Source organism: Varroa jacobsoni, unplaced genomic scaffold, assembly GCF_002532875.2.
Source record: "Varroa jacobsoni isolate VJ856 unplaced genomic scaffold, vjacob_1.0 contig00411, whole genome shotgun sequence".
NCBI lineage: Eukaryota > Metazoa > Arthropoda > Arachnida > Mesostigmata > Varroidae > Varroa > Varroa jacobsoni.
The window spans coordinates 553-17783 of record NW_019214460.1 but is presented as its reverse complement, the minus strand read 5'-3'; the positions used below and the strand labels follow the sequence as shown (position 1 = coordinate 17783).

Below are 17231 nucleotides of genomic sequence, written 5' to 3'. Positions count from 1 at the left end.
GCCTGGTTTGCGGCAACTATCGTGAGGAGTGGGCTGGCATTGCGTTTCAGATTTGTTCTTATCATATTTGTTAGAGCTTCGCTGTTGGTTCGGGGTAGCTATCATCAAAAAAGCATGATGTCCCATATAAATTGGTCAGGTAACTTTTTTTTAGGTTTTCACAAAAATGCTAGCCATTATGATAAATTACTAATGTCCTCATAGTTGCTATTGAGATCGGTGGGGCAAACCGTGAACTGTGCACCAGCATGCATCCTTTGTATGAATATGCGGGGTCTGTGGCTCATGCTAAGGTACGGCCACGAAGCCGATAATGACCACATGATAACGACTTCGTTTTGATAAGAGCCATTTTTGCGCAATATGGTAGCATCAAATTGTGTAAATCGGGACTCAGATTTCACGCGATTTGCTGTGCCCCAATAGATCGAACAAAGCTTTTGTACTGCAGATGCTTGAAGTTTAATGTTGAAACGTTCCACATTATCTTTGCTCGAAAGTAATGCACTGATAACAAATAGCGCAAGATGCACATTCATATTGAAAATTCTATGACGTATATTCAGAACTGCTGTAGAATCAAGAGGCACCCTATGTACGATTGAATAGAATCATATCTTGTGATTTGTGCGGTATAAACTTGAATTTTCCCTTGATAGCATCGTTTAAAGAACGTCAACTTTGTAACATCCAAATATTGTTTCTTTGTTTTTCTTAGGTTAGTTCAAAATCACAGAGTGCTGAACCTTATCCTATGAACTTGTTACCGTAACTAGGTGGAAACCAGTTTCAAGATATCGTGATTAGGGATATCTAAATAAGGCTTTGTATTAAAATTTATACCAACGAAACATACTTCGTTTGTATACATATCACAAGCTAACACCATTTTCTTTTTGGTGATAAAACTCTGATCTGATCCGAAAAAAAATAATGGGAGTGTTATGCGCAACATTGTATTCACTCGTCCAACAATTTCAGGTGTCTATTGAGCACATATCGTCAAACATTTCAACATCGCATATAGCTTTGCCGTCTCTACCTCCTTGGAGTCTTGGACCATATCGGATGTTGCAGCTGGCTCTGACTCTCAGTTCTCCTGACGAGGGCCGCACCTGGGGATTGCTCTCTGTAAAAACCAATTTTCACAGCCAAAGTTGGCCATTTGTCTTCCAGACTAGTAAAGGTTAATTTACAACTACTTGAATAACAGTAGCTAAACAACTATGCTATTTTGTTTAGGTTAAAAATTATTTACACATGGTGTTTTATTGACGAAGAGGCCTGTTCATTATAGTACTAGTTACAGAAAAAAAAAACGATAAATGGTACCATGTAGTATTAAAGCGTCACTTTCGCTTGTCTTAATTAGGTACTGTGACCGCGGCTGCAGGGTTAAGTAATAGTGCGACGTCTCGAAGTCCAGGGGTCATATTGGTTGAGGGTGCATTTCCATTTCGACACTCATCGGAGTTAATGTATTTAGAAAGTTCGTTTGATGCGCCACTCATTGTCGCCGGGGCCCGCGTTGACGGTGACGATTCTCAATTCAGTATTGAGCTGGTTGAGTCGCCGGTACTTCATCCCGGCGCTAAAAGTCTCCTTGGAACTCTTAAGTAAGTTGATTTTCAACTGCTGAGGCGACCTTGTAGAGATAAATTTTACAACAGTTGCAGTTTGCGCAAAAGTAACATTACTAGTTTTCTGTTTCGCAACTAATTATTACCGAATGATATTGACCTGTTTTTTGCATAAGGTATCGGCCCTCATGCGCGGGTCCAACCTTGTGCTACGTCGGTTTGGGAGGTCCACTGGATTCGTCCTCTTCAAAGGACCTTTATCTGTGGCGTGGTATGCAGGAGCGCCTCAAGGAGACGCGGGCCTTAAATGTATCGCTTATCGTCGATACTCTCAGCGTCAAAGGGTTCGTCATACCTATTACGGTGAGTTATGCCTTTTCTCTGTGTGATTTGACGTTTCTGTCTGCCTGCTCACATTTTACATCAGGCTTTCGATGTAATTAGAATATGTATATATGTGAAAATGTTGCAGTGACGCTTGCTGCAATTTACAATTATTTTCACGTAGTAGATATGTCTCTAGTAGTCTGTTCCACATACAAAAGTACGTCGTGTAATGTAAACACAACTCTGGAAACTCGTAGGTGTTGTCCGTCGAGGTTGGGATCAGATCAGAATAAAATGATCTCATTTGGCTACAGATACTAGTGTGATGCTTCTGATGACCATCCGCGCAGTATTTACATTAACCTTGTTCCCCATTGGTCGAACTAAATGATGAACAACGTATCTTGTTATTACGCTCCGATTTGGTCGACTTGGCCCTTTCAGCTGTTAGAGGTTATAGCTGGTGTTAGAAGAAGGATACGTTGACCTTGATATTTTTCTCTTTTCATGCTTCTATATGTATAACGTATATTTCGGCTTCTGACAGTTCGAATATTCGATGAGAGGTGATGTGTTGGTCAGATCATATAAAACTAGTCAATTGTGGCTTGACTTATAGAGGCCCATTACTTACTTAAAGAACTCGAGCCAATCTGGGCTTATGTTGGGAAGTTTCGGACACTGAATTGTTTCCAAATGATAGTCAGACCCAATATTAAAAGTGTATAAGTTAATGTTCACTGGTAAACGAACAATACAGATGATCACTTTGTATACGTCTCCCCATACATACAGACTCTTACTATGTTTTCTAGCAATCGTGTTCGGACATTTGCAAGATTGGCCAGTGTCGTGTCTATCTAAAACTGGACGCATTTCTTTTGGTCGCATATGAAGATTATCGTTCTCTGCTAGCAAGCGCGGCACGAAATACTTGGTATCGCATGGATACATGCGTTATATTGCCTGTAGGACGAGCCTGTCAGGGGGAAACATTTATTGACTTGGACCGAACAGACACACACACAGAAGGCTGCGAATCAATCTATCGCGTATGTATATCTACTTTATAGGTGCTGCCTATATCGAGTTAGAGCTTAAGAGTCGATTGGCAGATGTACTTAAGGTTGATTGAAACATGATTAGCGGCACCCACCTGTCCGACGTTACACGCTCTAAGCCTGGCAAAAGAACCAAGTCGAATATAGGCGCGCAGGAGTAACGCTGATATCAAGATTAAGTGACTAAGAATGAATATCCTAGGAGTATTGAGCCGCGGTTGAAGATTCATGATAGAACTACGCAACCATTAGCTTAGTATCTTCTGCTTATAATATGAGCGCGTCACTGTTTAACGCAGTCATCCTGTAATGAAATTATCAATGTGAGGCATCACATTGTCTTTCGAAACCATACTTCTTGACTTAATTTTATCGTCCTTTTTATTTTATCTGTGCTATTATTTGCATTATTTTTCATAATTGCTTTCAACCAAAGGTAATTCATTGCGTCGCGCCATAGATCCTGAATCGCTACGTATCTATTTAGACTAATGTAACGTCAAATGCCCCGTTGCTTACGGTTAATAATGTTTCATTGTGTTTGGCTTTACGGTCTGTCCCCCTCTAGGCCAGCATTTTTTGAATGCTGACTTGAGCTGGCTAGCTTTATATGAATAGATGAATCATAACTCTGTTTTGCCAAATGTGTTTGGCTCTGAAGGGCGAGAATGAGGACACGCAGGGCACTTGTGTCTTGCACGTCTATTATTTACACGCGTACAGCGGTTGCATGTATAAGGACATATGGATACGTGGGGACCTGCGGACCTCTAAGGCTGAGCTGTTCTATCGTAAAGCGAAGAGTTAAAAAAAATTTGTCTTTGACCTTCGACTAGATTGACATCGGATGGAATTGGGATTGGTCATCAGGGGTTATGGGAGAGAACGTTGCTAGCGGCTTGCGTAAATACAGGTCCCCGCTCCGTCCCTGACGCACGCCAAAATCCACGTCCCGCACGCTTAAGAGATATTTACACCAAAAGTTTCACTTCCGGATGACATGTAATCTGTGGACTATACAGCAAAGGGACTGGTATAAGTATTCTATTGAAATTTCTCTCTTCTGGTTTAAGTGAAAAAAAAAGTATGCAAATTCTGGATAACTTTAATATCATTTCTGATATTTTTTTGCTAGTTGTATTAAATTGAGCCTGTGATTGTTGTCGTCAAACAGGAGCAGAATAAGCAGTAAATGTACCAAAATGTGTGTCTTACGTGATCACCGCACTACAAAATCGTTCCTCTATCGCGATAGAGGAGCGCCAGACTGAATACAGAATTTATTTAAATTACTGGACTAGTTACGTCTTCTATAGACGCTACATTTCCAAATCCTTGATTTTGCTTATGTACACGTAAGGATGAATGCTTTCTATTTTTTATCATATTAAATTTGTTTACATTATTGAATCGCATATACAGAACGTACTGTCTCTTTTAACAAGCCAAATATAGACCTGTTAGCTACGCTATAATAAAAATAGTTCAGAATTGTAATATGCGGGCCTCATTTGATTGTGGCGGCAGGATGAATGAAACAGTCACTTACACTTTAGATTCACTAGTAGATTGAACCATCTAATGCCTTATTACCGTTTGCCAGATACTCCTAACCAGTATTCTTTCCATTTCCCTGTCGCGTAAGACTTTCGGGGTATACTCAAGCGACCATTTTCGACATTCGACAAACTAATAAGCTCTTTCCATTTAGTTGATTTTAGTAGAAATTATGGAAACGCCAAGTGAGAGGACTTTAATACATGCTTGAAACATGGATAAAGGATAGGCCCCCACTTACGAAGTCGTACTATAGCTAAAGCTCTTACTTTGTCTACGTCTTTGGCCCATAATCGGGTCCATATTATAGGTAACACATGTATGGCCACGAGTTACCCCCCGAGGGGCTGTTCGTTTTGAGACGACTCGCCTAGGTGAAGCGAGTGAAGCGCCAGTGGTTGTTGATAACCCGTCTGACCAGCCACTTATGATGCAGGCATACGTGAGTACGACGGGAGGCCCCGAGGTACATTCGATCGTCGCGGCTCAACATGGTAATTAGGATCCCAATAAAAATATATAAAAGTAACAGTGCTTTAGAGTCTGCTAACTGTTGATTACTAACAGTGTTGATACTGTTTGTACGTTAAGTCATTACAAAATTATGAAAAAGCCTAGTTCACTTGGCTGCCAATATAACAAGCCAGTTCCAGCGTAGTGACCAATACAGGTCTACAACCCTCCATAGTGCCGTTGAATTTTGAACTAGGAGTTCTTGTTTCTAGATGAAGGGTTTTTTCCCAGCTCAGATATGCTACCGTGTGATGTTTTAGATATGGCTTCATGCATTATTAAGCAAATATGTAATGTGATCATTGAGTTGTCAAACTAAAGTTAAACTTGGGAACTCTATAATTCACTCTGTAAAATCCCTTGGCGTTCCTTTAAAGATATTAAGTTCAGAAACCAATCTCATATCCGTTATGAAGCGGTATCAACTTAACTGATCGAGCCCGGAACAACCCTACTGTAGCTATGAAATTTGTCGTTCTCCTAATATTTGTTTTCTGTAATAATGGAAATTTTGCATCGCAGCAAATGATATCCAATTCAGTTACACGAAATAAAGAGGTTCTGGGCAGACAAGGTACAGAATTATACTTGTTACTGCCTACGCAGTAGATTGTAGGAATTATGTCGACGATTGAATTTCGTCAATAATTCGTTAAATTAACCGCTTTCTAAGACACCATCTTTTCTAGTACCGTCTGAAATGATGAGAGCACAAAAAGCATATTCAAAAAGACAGCTCTACGTCTTATTCAGTTTTCCATTATCGTTATCGATTTTGTACGGCTGTCTTGTCGTTCAATAGTTATCTATATATTTTAAGTAATAATCTAATATTTTAAGTAATAAAAATAATAATAAGTAATTTTAAGTAATAATAAGTATAAGACTGGCGTCATGATCATCTTCAGCTATCAAATTGGGGCACCTGTCATCAGCATTCAGCTTAGCTCGGTCTGTTCAGAACTCCTTGTCGTTAATACCGCCCCGTTCGAAAAAGAAAATCCACGTACGTTTTGAGCCGTCGACGATTGGGCCTCACGTCGGCGTCTTGGTAGTACGCAATAATTTAACTGCGGTCAGCTCGGTACTGCTCCGAGGGGAAGGTGGAATGGGAAAACTGCTATTAGCAGGACAGGAACCCGGCGAAACGATTTTCTTCGATCTTAACGCAGCCCTATTAAAGGTACGATCGTTATCTGAAATGTCGCGAGCTGCATGTGGTTTGCAAGTTGTTTGTACATAACGGTGATGTTTATTCGGGAACTCTGGCTGATTTTTCCTTCTAGCATCTCTTAACGATGAAAAGCGACATTTTGCTATCGACAATAGAAGTTACTATATCGACATATTTCTCGTTAGTAAATTATAAAGCAGGCGATAAACTTTATAGCAAATATTTTGCACACCTTTAACTTGCTGTCGTTTACAGGACTGTGGTAATATTGGTCTCTATACAACCCTGAAAAAATACCCAGTAGCAAAGAATGTTGGTCAGTTACCGATACGGGTACGGCGTGTCCTCATCAACGAGAGGGAGTGTGTCGGATACGGGTTCCGTGTCAAAGATTGTGAGCAATTCATCATAAAGCCGAATGCCTCGCACAGAATCGAATTGAGGTTAGTAAACGATAGAAAACATGTGAATAGAGTTGTCGTCTAAACCTCCGACTAACCTAAAAGTTAAGGCTTTTTTTTTCCACTCGCGAAAAGGGCTCGCTGGCCTGACTCTTATTTAAAGAAAGCTAGAAAAGAACTGTAATCATCTAGCCTCTACTTAGCTCTAATTAAAGAAACAAGTAGCCGACTTTATCTCTACTTTATAATAATAATCTTCTCTCAAGAAATTGCTATTTTCGCAGTATTTTAATGTTTGTTAGTTGTCTATAGCTTAATTTGTATTTTTGCAGCTTTACTCCGGACTTCACGGTTTCACGGGTAGAGATAGTTTTGTCCCTTGTACTAGACGACAGCATATTGGACTTCAACATTGTCGCCACGCTACCAAAAAGTAAGTATTTTCACATACAGAAACAAACATTGAAAAGAGATGGACATCGTATCGTCTCAGAGGTATGATGGACGACAGCAAAACAAATTCGATATAATATGCAGTAACAATAGATAAGCAGAATACTGCTCACCATTGAGAAAACAAAGGGGGCGTCTATCGTCTGTTTATGGCACTTTGGCAGTATGCGTAAAATATAGCAAAAATAAGGAACTAGATTACGCTGACGTTTTCAGAAATAGCTCGCACTTTTAAAGGCAGTTAAAATTATGGATGTTGACTTCGAATTGTCCGGAAACTACTCGATAACGAACAGCAGTAAGCAGCGGTGTTTTTTTTTTCCTATATTCCTCTATTGTTCAAGCGAGTGTTATGTTTTTTTTGGCCAGACAAACCCAGTCTAATCGAATCAGATATCCGTTCTGAGCTTAGACTCGTATGTATAATGCCGCTTATATATGCACCATGCTTAGGTTTTGAATGAAAGATGGAGGTTGCCGCGACCCCTTTATCCATGAAACAGCATCATTGTCAAATAGCATATACGCCACAGTCTTCACCTTCAATAGGTCTTTTACAACAGAAAACTGCCCATCTGCGATATGATGACGCTTTGAAGCACACAGCAACTTTCGTGCTTAATAAGAGCGAAGCCTTTTCCCTGATACCTACATCCTGTTGATTTACTGCGTCAGCATCAGTGTCTCTTGGCTGTTCAATCATACTTCTATAGGTTGTTATCATTGTTTTTTGCCTTAGACACAAGTTTATGACTTTGCGCATAAAGTAGGACGCGAATAGGCGCAATATACTGTGCTGATTCGCCGACCTATCCCAGTGGCGTCCACATAATGACCAGTAAAAGAAAAACCCTTTTGAATAAACCAGTGGCGTACGATAGGCATCGGCTTAACTGTTGTTACTGTTGTACAGCTGCTTATTTCCGTATTGCCTTCAATAAAAGACAATTTTGCTTGACAGATACGAGTTCCTTCTCTAGATACGGGTCCAAAAAGTCGCTCGCTAGAAAGGTGTGTAGATGCTGTTTTGTGGTACAACGATTCATTGAAATACGTCGACACGACTCGTGTATTGGTTTCTATCGAGTATTGCACAACGATACGAGGCAACGCGATATTTTTTATATTCGTATATATGTACATCCAATCATAACAGGGAGGATCACAGTTGTGATAAATGTTATTAGGGAAAGGGACCTGTCTGGGCATCTATCTGTCTGTATATAAATGTATTCGTATGCCTAAAAAATAACTATTATTTTTTGATAAATTAGATTGTGGCACAGATCAGAGTCTGATTGTGTTCTAGAATTAAAACCTATACATTGACGCACGTCAGATGTACTCCCTTTTATCGTTTACACATTAGAGCCTTCTTAACAATTTTTTGGTTCTGTTTGACTACACTATATATATGTATATATATATATATATGATTATTTGTGATTTGCATTTCCCTGCGTGACTCCGTTACGCATGGCCCATGGAAGGGAATCGTTCGAGTCGACTTCTCACGCTCGAGGTGGTGACTGAAACGTGGCGATGAAGCTATGCGCTCTAAATTCACGCGTCACGCGTTCGTGAATCTTTCGTGAAATTTCGAGATATTTGGCAGCTTCTTTTTCGGAAAATGTTATTGTAACAACAAACGTTTTCGTCACCCGTTGAACGTATGAATAGCAATGTATGCTTGTATCTATTCAGAATTTCCACGAATCATACCGGGTACTTCCGGTCGCTTTTGCTTCCGCTGGGCACCATTTTTCGCTTGGTGCTTCGTTGGTGGACGACACAGACAAGCCGTAGCTCATTTATGGCGAGATACTTTTTCATAGTAGTTACGTAAACTGTATCTAGGCTACAGTATCGCTCCTTGTTTCAGCTATCCTGGACCAAGTGGATGGGCAGCCCATATTTTGATTTTCTTTTCGTCTTCACTGTTTTTGTTGCAATTCTATAATATGTATTTCAATGAGTCGCATATTCAGTCGAGAGAAATAAACTTACATAATCATAGGTCTCGTGCTTCTGTATGAAATCCTGCGCTGTGATCACCTCCGCTGTGCTCCTAAGTCTTCCAGTATCTGTTTGCAAAATGATGGCAAAGTATCACTTAGCAGAAGTTCCCTTTGTGTAGCATTGTCATTAATATTCGTTCGGTTCAATTACTGAACATTGATCCTTTAACACTAAACGATGTCCTTTCCTCTGCAGCCATTATACTCTAATGAGATCAATAGAATCATAAATATTGTGCTACTAAGTAGTGCTTAATTATAGTAACTGTTCGGCTCGCTAAGTAGCCCAGAAGTTACCTTAATAACTGAATGAATAAAGTTGCAATGAATGATGAATAAGTGGCCACTGAACACAACGTTGAGCGTGGGAAATCTCGTCGACAAAACAGGAAGTCGTGATCGTTCTATCTGATAGCGGCAAATGCTGCAGCTAGTACAATATTTATACCTGGGATATTACCTGTCTTCACAGGGAAACTATTAGCAAGCTAAAATAATTTTCTATTTCCTATTTAGCGAGCGACGCGTTTCTACGATCGTAGTGCATTGGACAGATCCTGTTAAGAACCGATATATTTTGAAGGAACCTCTTTGTCCATTGAGGAACTTTGTTCAAGTAACAATGAGCTGTCACAAATGCTTGCGCATTGGCTGTGTCCAGCCAGGTTCTTTATTGTGTAAATAATAGAAAAAGCCTGCAATAAAAAAACTAAGCCAATTGAAATTAACCGAAAAACTCGTCATAAAGGATAGTACATGTGCTTAGTAATTGTCTAGCAGTTCTGCACAGTTTCATATGTAGCGTGAACAGCTAGAATTGAACGCGAAAACAAATGACGGGAATATACTATACCGTTCAGTGAAGGGACTGTAGCTTTTTAAGCATAGCATCCAGCAATGTTATTGGGCTTTAGCCAAATATCGCAGACCTCAGTGGTGACGTCTTGTCAGTTACCCCTAGGGGCATAAAGACGGTTCGAATCTAGACGTATACACAAATTTTCAGGCCATATCCGAGCAAAACGAAAGGTAATGGATATGGTATTTACTTTTTTTTGACATTGGTTTTTCATGTTGAGCACTCGACACTGGTAGGCCTTCGAAGAATGCTAATCGGCCGTATTTAGGCCTGTCGTTGGGCACAAAAGTTGACTATAGAAAACAATAAGCTTTACACGTCTTATCTGCTTCAGCTATCGAACGAACCACATTTACGTATCATGCAAATACCTATGTAGCACGGATGCTAATATGTTGTGGACGTGATAATAGTTATAACTTATTATCTGGAAAACCCACTATACTACCCATTTGTTAGCAAGCAAATTTCGCCTGACTTTACTGCTGGTCAGTGGTATTTTTTAACCATATCTGTATTGTCTCTTAATTCTTAGGCGTGGTCACGACGTGCGCTGACCAGGTGGTTCGCCCGCCGTGGGAGGGACCCCTGTACGTAACGTGCCTCATCGTAGCGATTCTGTTCGTTGCTTGTATCTTAGCTTATGCGTTTCTCGACTCGAACAGGGTACTGCAAGAGACCCTGTATAAACTGCCCAATGTGACGGACCAGCAAGCGAATGGAAGTAGCCGCGAGAGTTTGTCAAAAACCACAGCAGCGGCATCTGCGGGGACAGCCTCTTCAGCGCTGGCATCAGCAACAGCAGCCCGTAACGGCTCGAACACTTCCATTAGTCGTAACAATACAAACAATGTCAACCACGTAAACCACCCGACGAGAGAAGACAGCAGTCGTCTTGATCCTAGCGATCCCGGACGTAACGCTGATAGATCTCAACGAACTTGCGTTACGAGGTACGTATAAGACAAGTTTGCATAGAAAATTGCATGTTATTACATTTTGTTACATTCTGGTATGATATGTAAGCTAAAAAAATCTAAAATCAGTTGTACACACTGTATATAGAAAGCAAATCTTAAGTTGTTGCTTGCGTCGTTCCGCACAGTAAGTTTACCTAAATGATATGATATCTTGAGAAGGTAGTTCTTTATCTAACTAAGCTAGAGCATTTTACAGTTTAATTCTCTACAGAATTAAGCTGACTGGATCTGACTGATCTGATAATTAATTCGTTTCTATACGTATGTGTGTCTATCCATCCGTTCGTTTTTGCTTCGATGCTTCATAGGATGTTTAGCTACGGCAAAAAGATGTTAATTGACTGGTTAAGTACGAAAGCTCCACTCGGAAATGGTCACTCAGCAGCAGCTACTTGCGGAACAGCAGGATCAGGCTTAAACTCCGGATCATTGTTGTGTCAGTACGACCGTAAGGGATCCTTACATAGTGAGGAGGGTGGCGGAAGCAATCATGGCGACGGAGGTGGTGCATGCGGACCTGGAAGCAACGGCAGCAGCAGCAGCAGCAATAGTACTAATACAAATAACCGCCGCAGAGATAGCGGTCCACAGAACAGCAGAAGAGAAGGAACTAACCGTCGGAATAAGAAGAAGGATTGTATTGATTCATATGTCCGAAGTAATTCGATCAACGCTGGCGACGAGGTCGAGACCGAAACGGCGACACAGACAACTAGCGACGGTCACGATGCTGATGAGTACTCGACAATCGTCGACAATGACACGGACAAGGCGTCCGATAGAGCAGATCTAGATGATCGAGACCGTTCAAACACATTAGTCGAAGCTGAAACAGAAACCACGTCTGAGGATAGCTCCGAAGCGTCAAACGAGAACGTACCCGTTGCAGAAGTAACGCAGACTATTGAAGAGGTATGTACCGAAAGCCGTAAGCTCGATCAAAGGACGAGACTCGACCAGAAGTTTACACGTCGCAAGGAGAGACGGAGAAAGAAAGAAAGTAACGACTCACCGATGTCAAATTCGTTAACTTCTGGTGGCCGAGCACACGGCTACTGCAATAGCCATAAAAATGATAAGGATAATATGCCGGGCAAGGATCACTTATCGAATAACTATAGCCATAATAATCATAGTCAGAATCACCACAGCAATGGCCTGTCAGCAACTCTACCAGATGTCTGTGTGCCTGCGGCCAATGTCCAAAGGAAACCTCCACCACATACCCCTTCGCCGCCAGCTGAGCAACAATTAGTCAGCAACACAATAGCAGTAACGACAGCAACGCCGCCAACGATGCTTGGCAGCAGCGGACCAGGCCGTGAGCGTCGACGGGACTCCCGTGGTGGAGATATGCATTCTCGGCATGAGCGTGAAATTCCACCTCGTTTTAAAAAACAGCAAGTGGCGGCATCCTTTCGAGCCGCGTTGCCTTCGCTCACCCCGCAGGAGGCAAGTCGACAGCTCACAGCCGCTGTAGCACCGGTACCACGAACAATCACCTACTCCGCTGTCGTATCAGGTGGCCAATCACCCCTTTTAACATTCGGTAGCAGGGGTGGCACTTTTGGCATTGCTGGTAATAGCGGTATAAGCCTTGCACCGGCCAACGGAAGCCATCCCGGTAGTCATGGCCTTGTAAGTAACGGTCACGGAGCAACGTCACTTCATACTACTTCAGTTTCAACAGCAGCATCCGGAATAGCACGTCGCTTAGGTGGCAATCCTCCACCCGGATTCCCTCTGCGTCCCTCTTTGGCGGCTACCTTTTCGCCGGGTAGCGCTGGCGGAGCCATGTCGATCGGTGGATACGCAATCACGCCAGGCGCATCACTTAACGGACTGCATTGCACCAGAACTCTCAGACCAACGGCAAGTCACAGTCCTTCTACCAGCAGTGAGCCATGTGGTAACGACGAACAGGAGATGGCCCCGCTGATCCGGTCCATCATCGACTCGGTTATCCCGACGGAACGCGATGAGCGGATGTCCATGTCTTGGGTCGCATCGAACACCACTCCATCATCACCAGCCTGCGGATCGCCAGTCTCAGCTGCGGGCGCCCACAGCAAATCTGGCACCCCAACTGGTGGTTCTGCCGGTAATTGCAACACTTGTAATAGCATTTCTGGCGAGTCGCGATCGAGTTCCGTAAACAGTGGCTGTAATGATGACATCAGCGGAACAGCTCATTCTGCGAAGAACACCACAACCGGCGGAAAAAGTAGTGGACGTTCGGTAGGTGTTCTGTCATACCCGACGACGATCGTTATGTAATGGGTTCGTGCATGTCGTGGCGGGACTTAAGTTATGTTTAGGTAAAAAAAAAAGCTCCACTTAGACTGAAGATGTCGGTCCAAAGGTTTCCAAGAAAAACATACAAACATAAATAAAATGCCGAAGCGTAAATTTGACTACATATCCATATAGGTGCCATTAAACTGACCAGTATCATATAAACTGCGTCACCGTTTCGAATCAGAGGAGTGCTCAATGATTACAGCTGAGAAAACACGTTGGTGAAGTTAGAACTCCGTAGAACAACTATGAATCAATACCTGTGCTGGTTTTCTGTTCGCTTTTGCTTTGTTCCTGACACGATTTACCTATCATTTGTCTGCAGCTGTGGGAAGACAGTACTTGGAGGAACAGCGGTACGAATAGTGGGAGCAACAATTCGATGACATCGTTGTCGTCATCGATACCAGGTTCGCCGTCGTCGCCGCCTCAGTGCTCGCAGACGCCGAGCGCTCTGCCGCCGACCTCTAGTAACCACGAGTCGACATGCGGTTTCGGCTCTGGATCGGTAGCTCCAGTTGCCCCTCCTTCGCAGACGTTCCCGACTTTCCTTCGTCGGACTCCCGAACGTGACCGAGAGCGTGACCGTCGCGAGATGGGCCTTGACCTGCATCAGAGACATCTGTCGCAGTGCGCAGAAGCTGGAGCCGTCACTCAGACCGGACAAACGCCCGCTCAAGCCTGGTCGCCCACCACTAGCGTTACTCCGCGGCATCTTTACCTCGCAAGAGGTCATCAAATCCAACAGCGGCTGAGTCATCCTCCAACCGTTTCTCCTACGAACGATTACAGCTATAATGGTGAATTCCTAGTTGATGATAATAACAGACATAATAAAAATAATAAATATTGCTCAGGAATCCTGCTTGATTTGCGAATTTATACAGGATGCACGCATACTCATCATACATCGATTTAATATTTTTATTAAATTTATTTCGGCCAGAAAGTACTGGTATTACCGTATTGTCTCACATATAACTAACCCCGTACTCTGTCTTCGTTGGCCATACAAACACGACTTTTGCAGGTGCCAACATCTGGGGATCTGGTACATCAGGCTTATCTCCAACACAGCCGCAATCAATATTCCCTTCGCCTATTGGCACACCTTGGACACCATTCAGGAGCCCCTCCCTATCGTTATCAGCTGTACGCGAAAAGGAAAACGCTGGCAAGAAATGCCAATAAAGGAGCGAACAGTGTATCCTCGAAGCCCGTACGCTAATGCGTGTGCTAACGTTGTAACCACGCTGGCCTCATTTGGTACAGCACTCGTGCGTGACTTTTAAATCCAACAATAGTTGCGTAGAAATGTGACGGGAAACTTGAAAACGTTTGATCTCATTACCTTCTTTCTCTCCAAATTCGATTCGGTGCACAGCTCTACAAGATAGTTCGCTGATAGTGTCGTGTAGAGGAGATAGGTCCCACCAGCGAAGAGAAGGAGATCCCTAAAGACCGCCTACTAGACGATGATGACCGTTGCGATGCCCCTGAACCAATGGTTATCCATTAGCCCACCTGCGTAGGAAATTGTCACCCTGTTATTATCATCATCATCATCGCCATCACGATCATCTTCATCGCCATCGCACGTGGAAAACGGTCGCGAGTTCAGCGACACTTCAAAACCGTGGAAAATCTTTTTGCCACACGTCTACAGGCCTGCTGCGTTTTCTTGTCGTAATTCGTATCTTGCGCTTTCGAGTCTCTTATACATGTAGAAACGACGGGGGGAAAGGGGAAGATCCAGGAATAACATCAACTCCCATTTACCCCAGCCAGTCTATTCTCGACGTCGTAGGCGAACGGTACACTGGTGAAATTATGAAAATCTTGTTTACAGGGGCTGATTAAGCACAGTAAATGAAACAAAATACTGTATAAAAGACACTTCATGGAAGAGAAGCTATGATGCACTGACTCCAGCTGAGTGTGTCGATATGTCCAGCATGTGTCCGTGTTCGAGTGGCTTGCGGCGTGCTAAGTTGGCAAGCATCAGACACATTCGGCTGAGTTCTGATCTTGCCGAAGCGTTGATTAAGTGATGATAAATTAATCGGTTATTGATATAGGTGTATTCGATACCTACTTAATCTAGTAATTGCATAATAATTTGCGTGCTGTTGATTTGCCGTTAACTGTTCATAAGGCGCGATTGTGCTTAGTTGATTGATTGATTGATTGATGTAAACTAAAGAGATGACACGAAAATTGCGTTTATCGATCAGCAAAAAAGTATAATGCAGACCCGAGCATGTGTTGTGGATTTTGGGTTACATACGGTCGAAGCAAGACGATAAAAGCATGCGGGAACCGTCGGCAAGGAGCTAGACGATCAAGCCGATACGAATAGTATATACACAAACACGTTATCAAGTATTTGGACTGACTGACTGACTGAAAGTCGGCCAGATAATGTGTATCCGAGGTAAAAATTACAACCATCAAAAACTTTATTAGGTGAACTGCTACAGAGGCCTGTATTGCAAGGAGCACGTTAAACTTTCACAAGTATTTTGTTTGACTTATTGTTGGGCAAAAATTGAGTGTGGGATAACATATATATATTCGGTCTTTGTAATCGAATCTGTCCTCTGCTGTGTGAATAACGGTATCGTATAGCGATTCAACCGTTATATTAATATTTCAAACTAAATGTTTAAACATCTCGCTTGAAATAATGTGCTCGTACGTGTGCTTGAGGAAATGCTTATATTGATAGCACGAACAGCTTGTTTATTACTAATTGAGCGATGAGATGGACTGACAGCGCACGTTTCCTCATGATACAGATAAGGTCAGAGCTGCAAAGTAAGCCAAACAGTAGGGCCAATTAACAGCATCAGGCATGTTGTGACATGCAAGCCTGCAGGGTACGCGCACCATATCGAAAATATCGCAAGTACTACTATTATGATTTGTGTGACGGCCAATTGAGAAATATTTCAGCCAGAGCTGCTGTCTAACTTGCCACCGCTTCGTTAACGCTTTCTCAGATGATTAAGAACAAATGCCTTCGTATTCTATAGGACAGACAAAATTGTATAGGGATAATTTTTTTACAAGCCACAAGTCAGCAACTACAGACTTTACTCAAATCAATGATCAATTGCAATGTTCTCACGACTGAATCAGGCGACGATTTACGATAAGACGACGTAAAGCCGAAATCGCGTGACTGTCAGTATCTGCCTGCCTGCGTGCGGACGTGCATGTGTGTGCGTGCGTGTGTATATGCGAGATAACTATAATATGTAATAATGTATTTATTAATAAAATATAACGTTAGAGGACGATGATGGTGATGATAAAGCAAACGATCATTAGTCAATCATGATGAAAACAAAGAGAAATGACCGAAACACGGTCGGTCGAAACTTTCGGGAACACAACCAAATAGAGGAATCATGAACAATCGAACAGACAAGGAGGTACAGAAGAAAGGGTAGTATTACAAAGATCACACCGTATGGAACTATAGATTCAACTAATTATCTTTGGGATTATTAATATCAATGTCATAATTGCCCAGTATGTAAGCTGCCGATATGCACTAGCTAACTGGAATGAAAATCAAAGAAAGAAAGAAAGAAAGAAAGAAAGAAAGAAAGAAGGTTCTGGGACAGGACGAGATTGCTTGTAGTGGTCGTTAATGATTAATTATCAACCTTGAAATTATAATTCTAAACTTTAGTGAGCAAATAAAAAAGAAGTGTGCTGAGGTTATGATAAATTCGTGCGTTTAAGCCAATTACCATTCAATGAGACCTCACTGAAGGGTGGGTCTTGCAGAGGCAGTCGCAGCAATAATCAGTAAACATAGTTAAGAGCTGCTGAAGCTGAGGTTCTGTTCGAATTCAAGGGCCAACAGCAGAGTAACGGAGGGTCAGGTAACATGAAAAGTTAAAAAAAAGTGAAGGGTGAACAATGCGGCAAAAGGCGTAAGCGTATAGTCAGGGTTCAGTCAGTAGTAAGAGTATCGTTACGGTAACTCTGTGAATTAA

The 17231-nt window shown here is 42.3% G+C and overlaps 1 protein-coding gene across 2 annotated transcripts in view; it reads left to right on the top strand.

Annotated features, from left to right (window-relative positions):
• The window catches only part of Tmem131 (Transmembrane protein 131), a 45329-nt gene extending 28369 nt beyond the window's left edge, over nt 1–16960 (top strand). For both annotated transcript variants that reach the window (XM_022851765.2, XM_022851766.2), the window contains exons 5-15: nt 982–1186; nt 1373–1616; nt 1757–1943; nt 4836–5019; nt 5947–6221; nt 6468–6655; nt 6946–7046; nt 10479–10896; nt 11232–13161; nt 13547–14021; nt 14252–16960. In XM_022851765.2, coding sequence (XP_022707500.1) covers nt 982–1186; nt 1373–1616; nt 1757–1943; nt 4836–5019; nt 5947–6221; nt 6468–6655; nt 6946–7046; nt 10479–10896; nt 11232–13161; nt 13547–14021; nt 14252–14412 — 4368 coding nt within the window. In that variant the 3' untranslated portion in view covers nt 14413–16960. The remainder of the gene's footprint in view (nt 1–981; nt 1187–1372; nt 1617–1756; nt 1944–4835; nt 5020–5946; nt 6222–6467; nt 6656–6945; nt 7047–10478; nt 10897–11231; nt 13162–13546; nt 14022–14251) is intronic.
• The last annotated feature ends 271 nt before the right edge of the window (nt 16961–17231 follow it).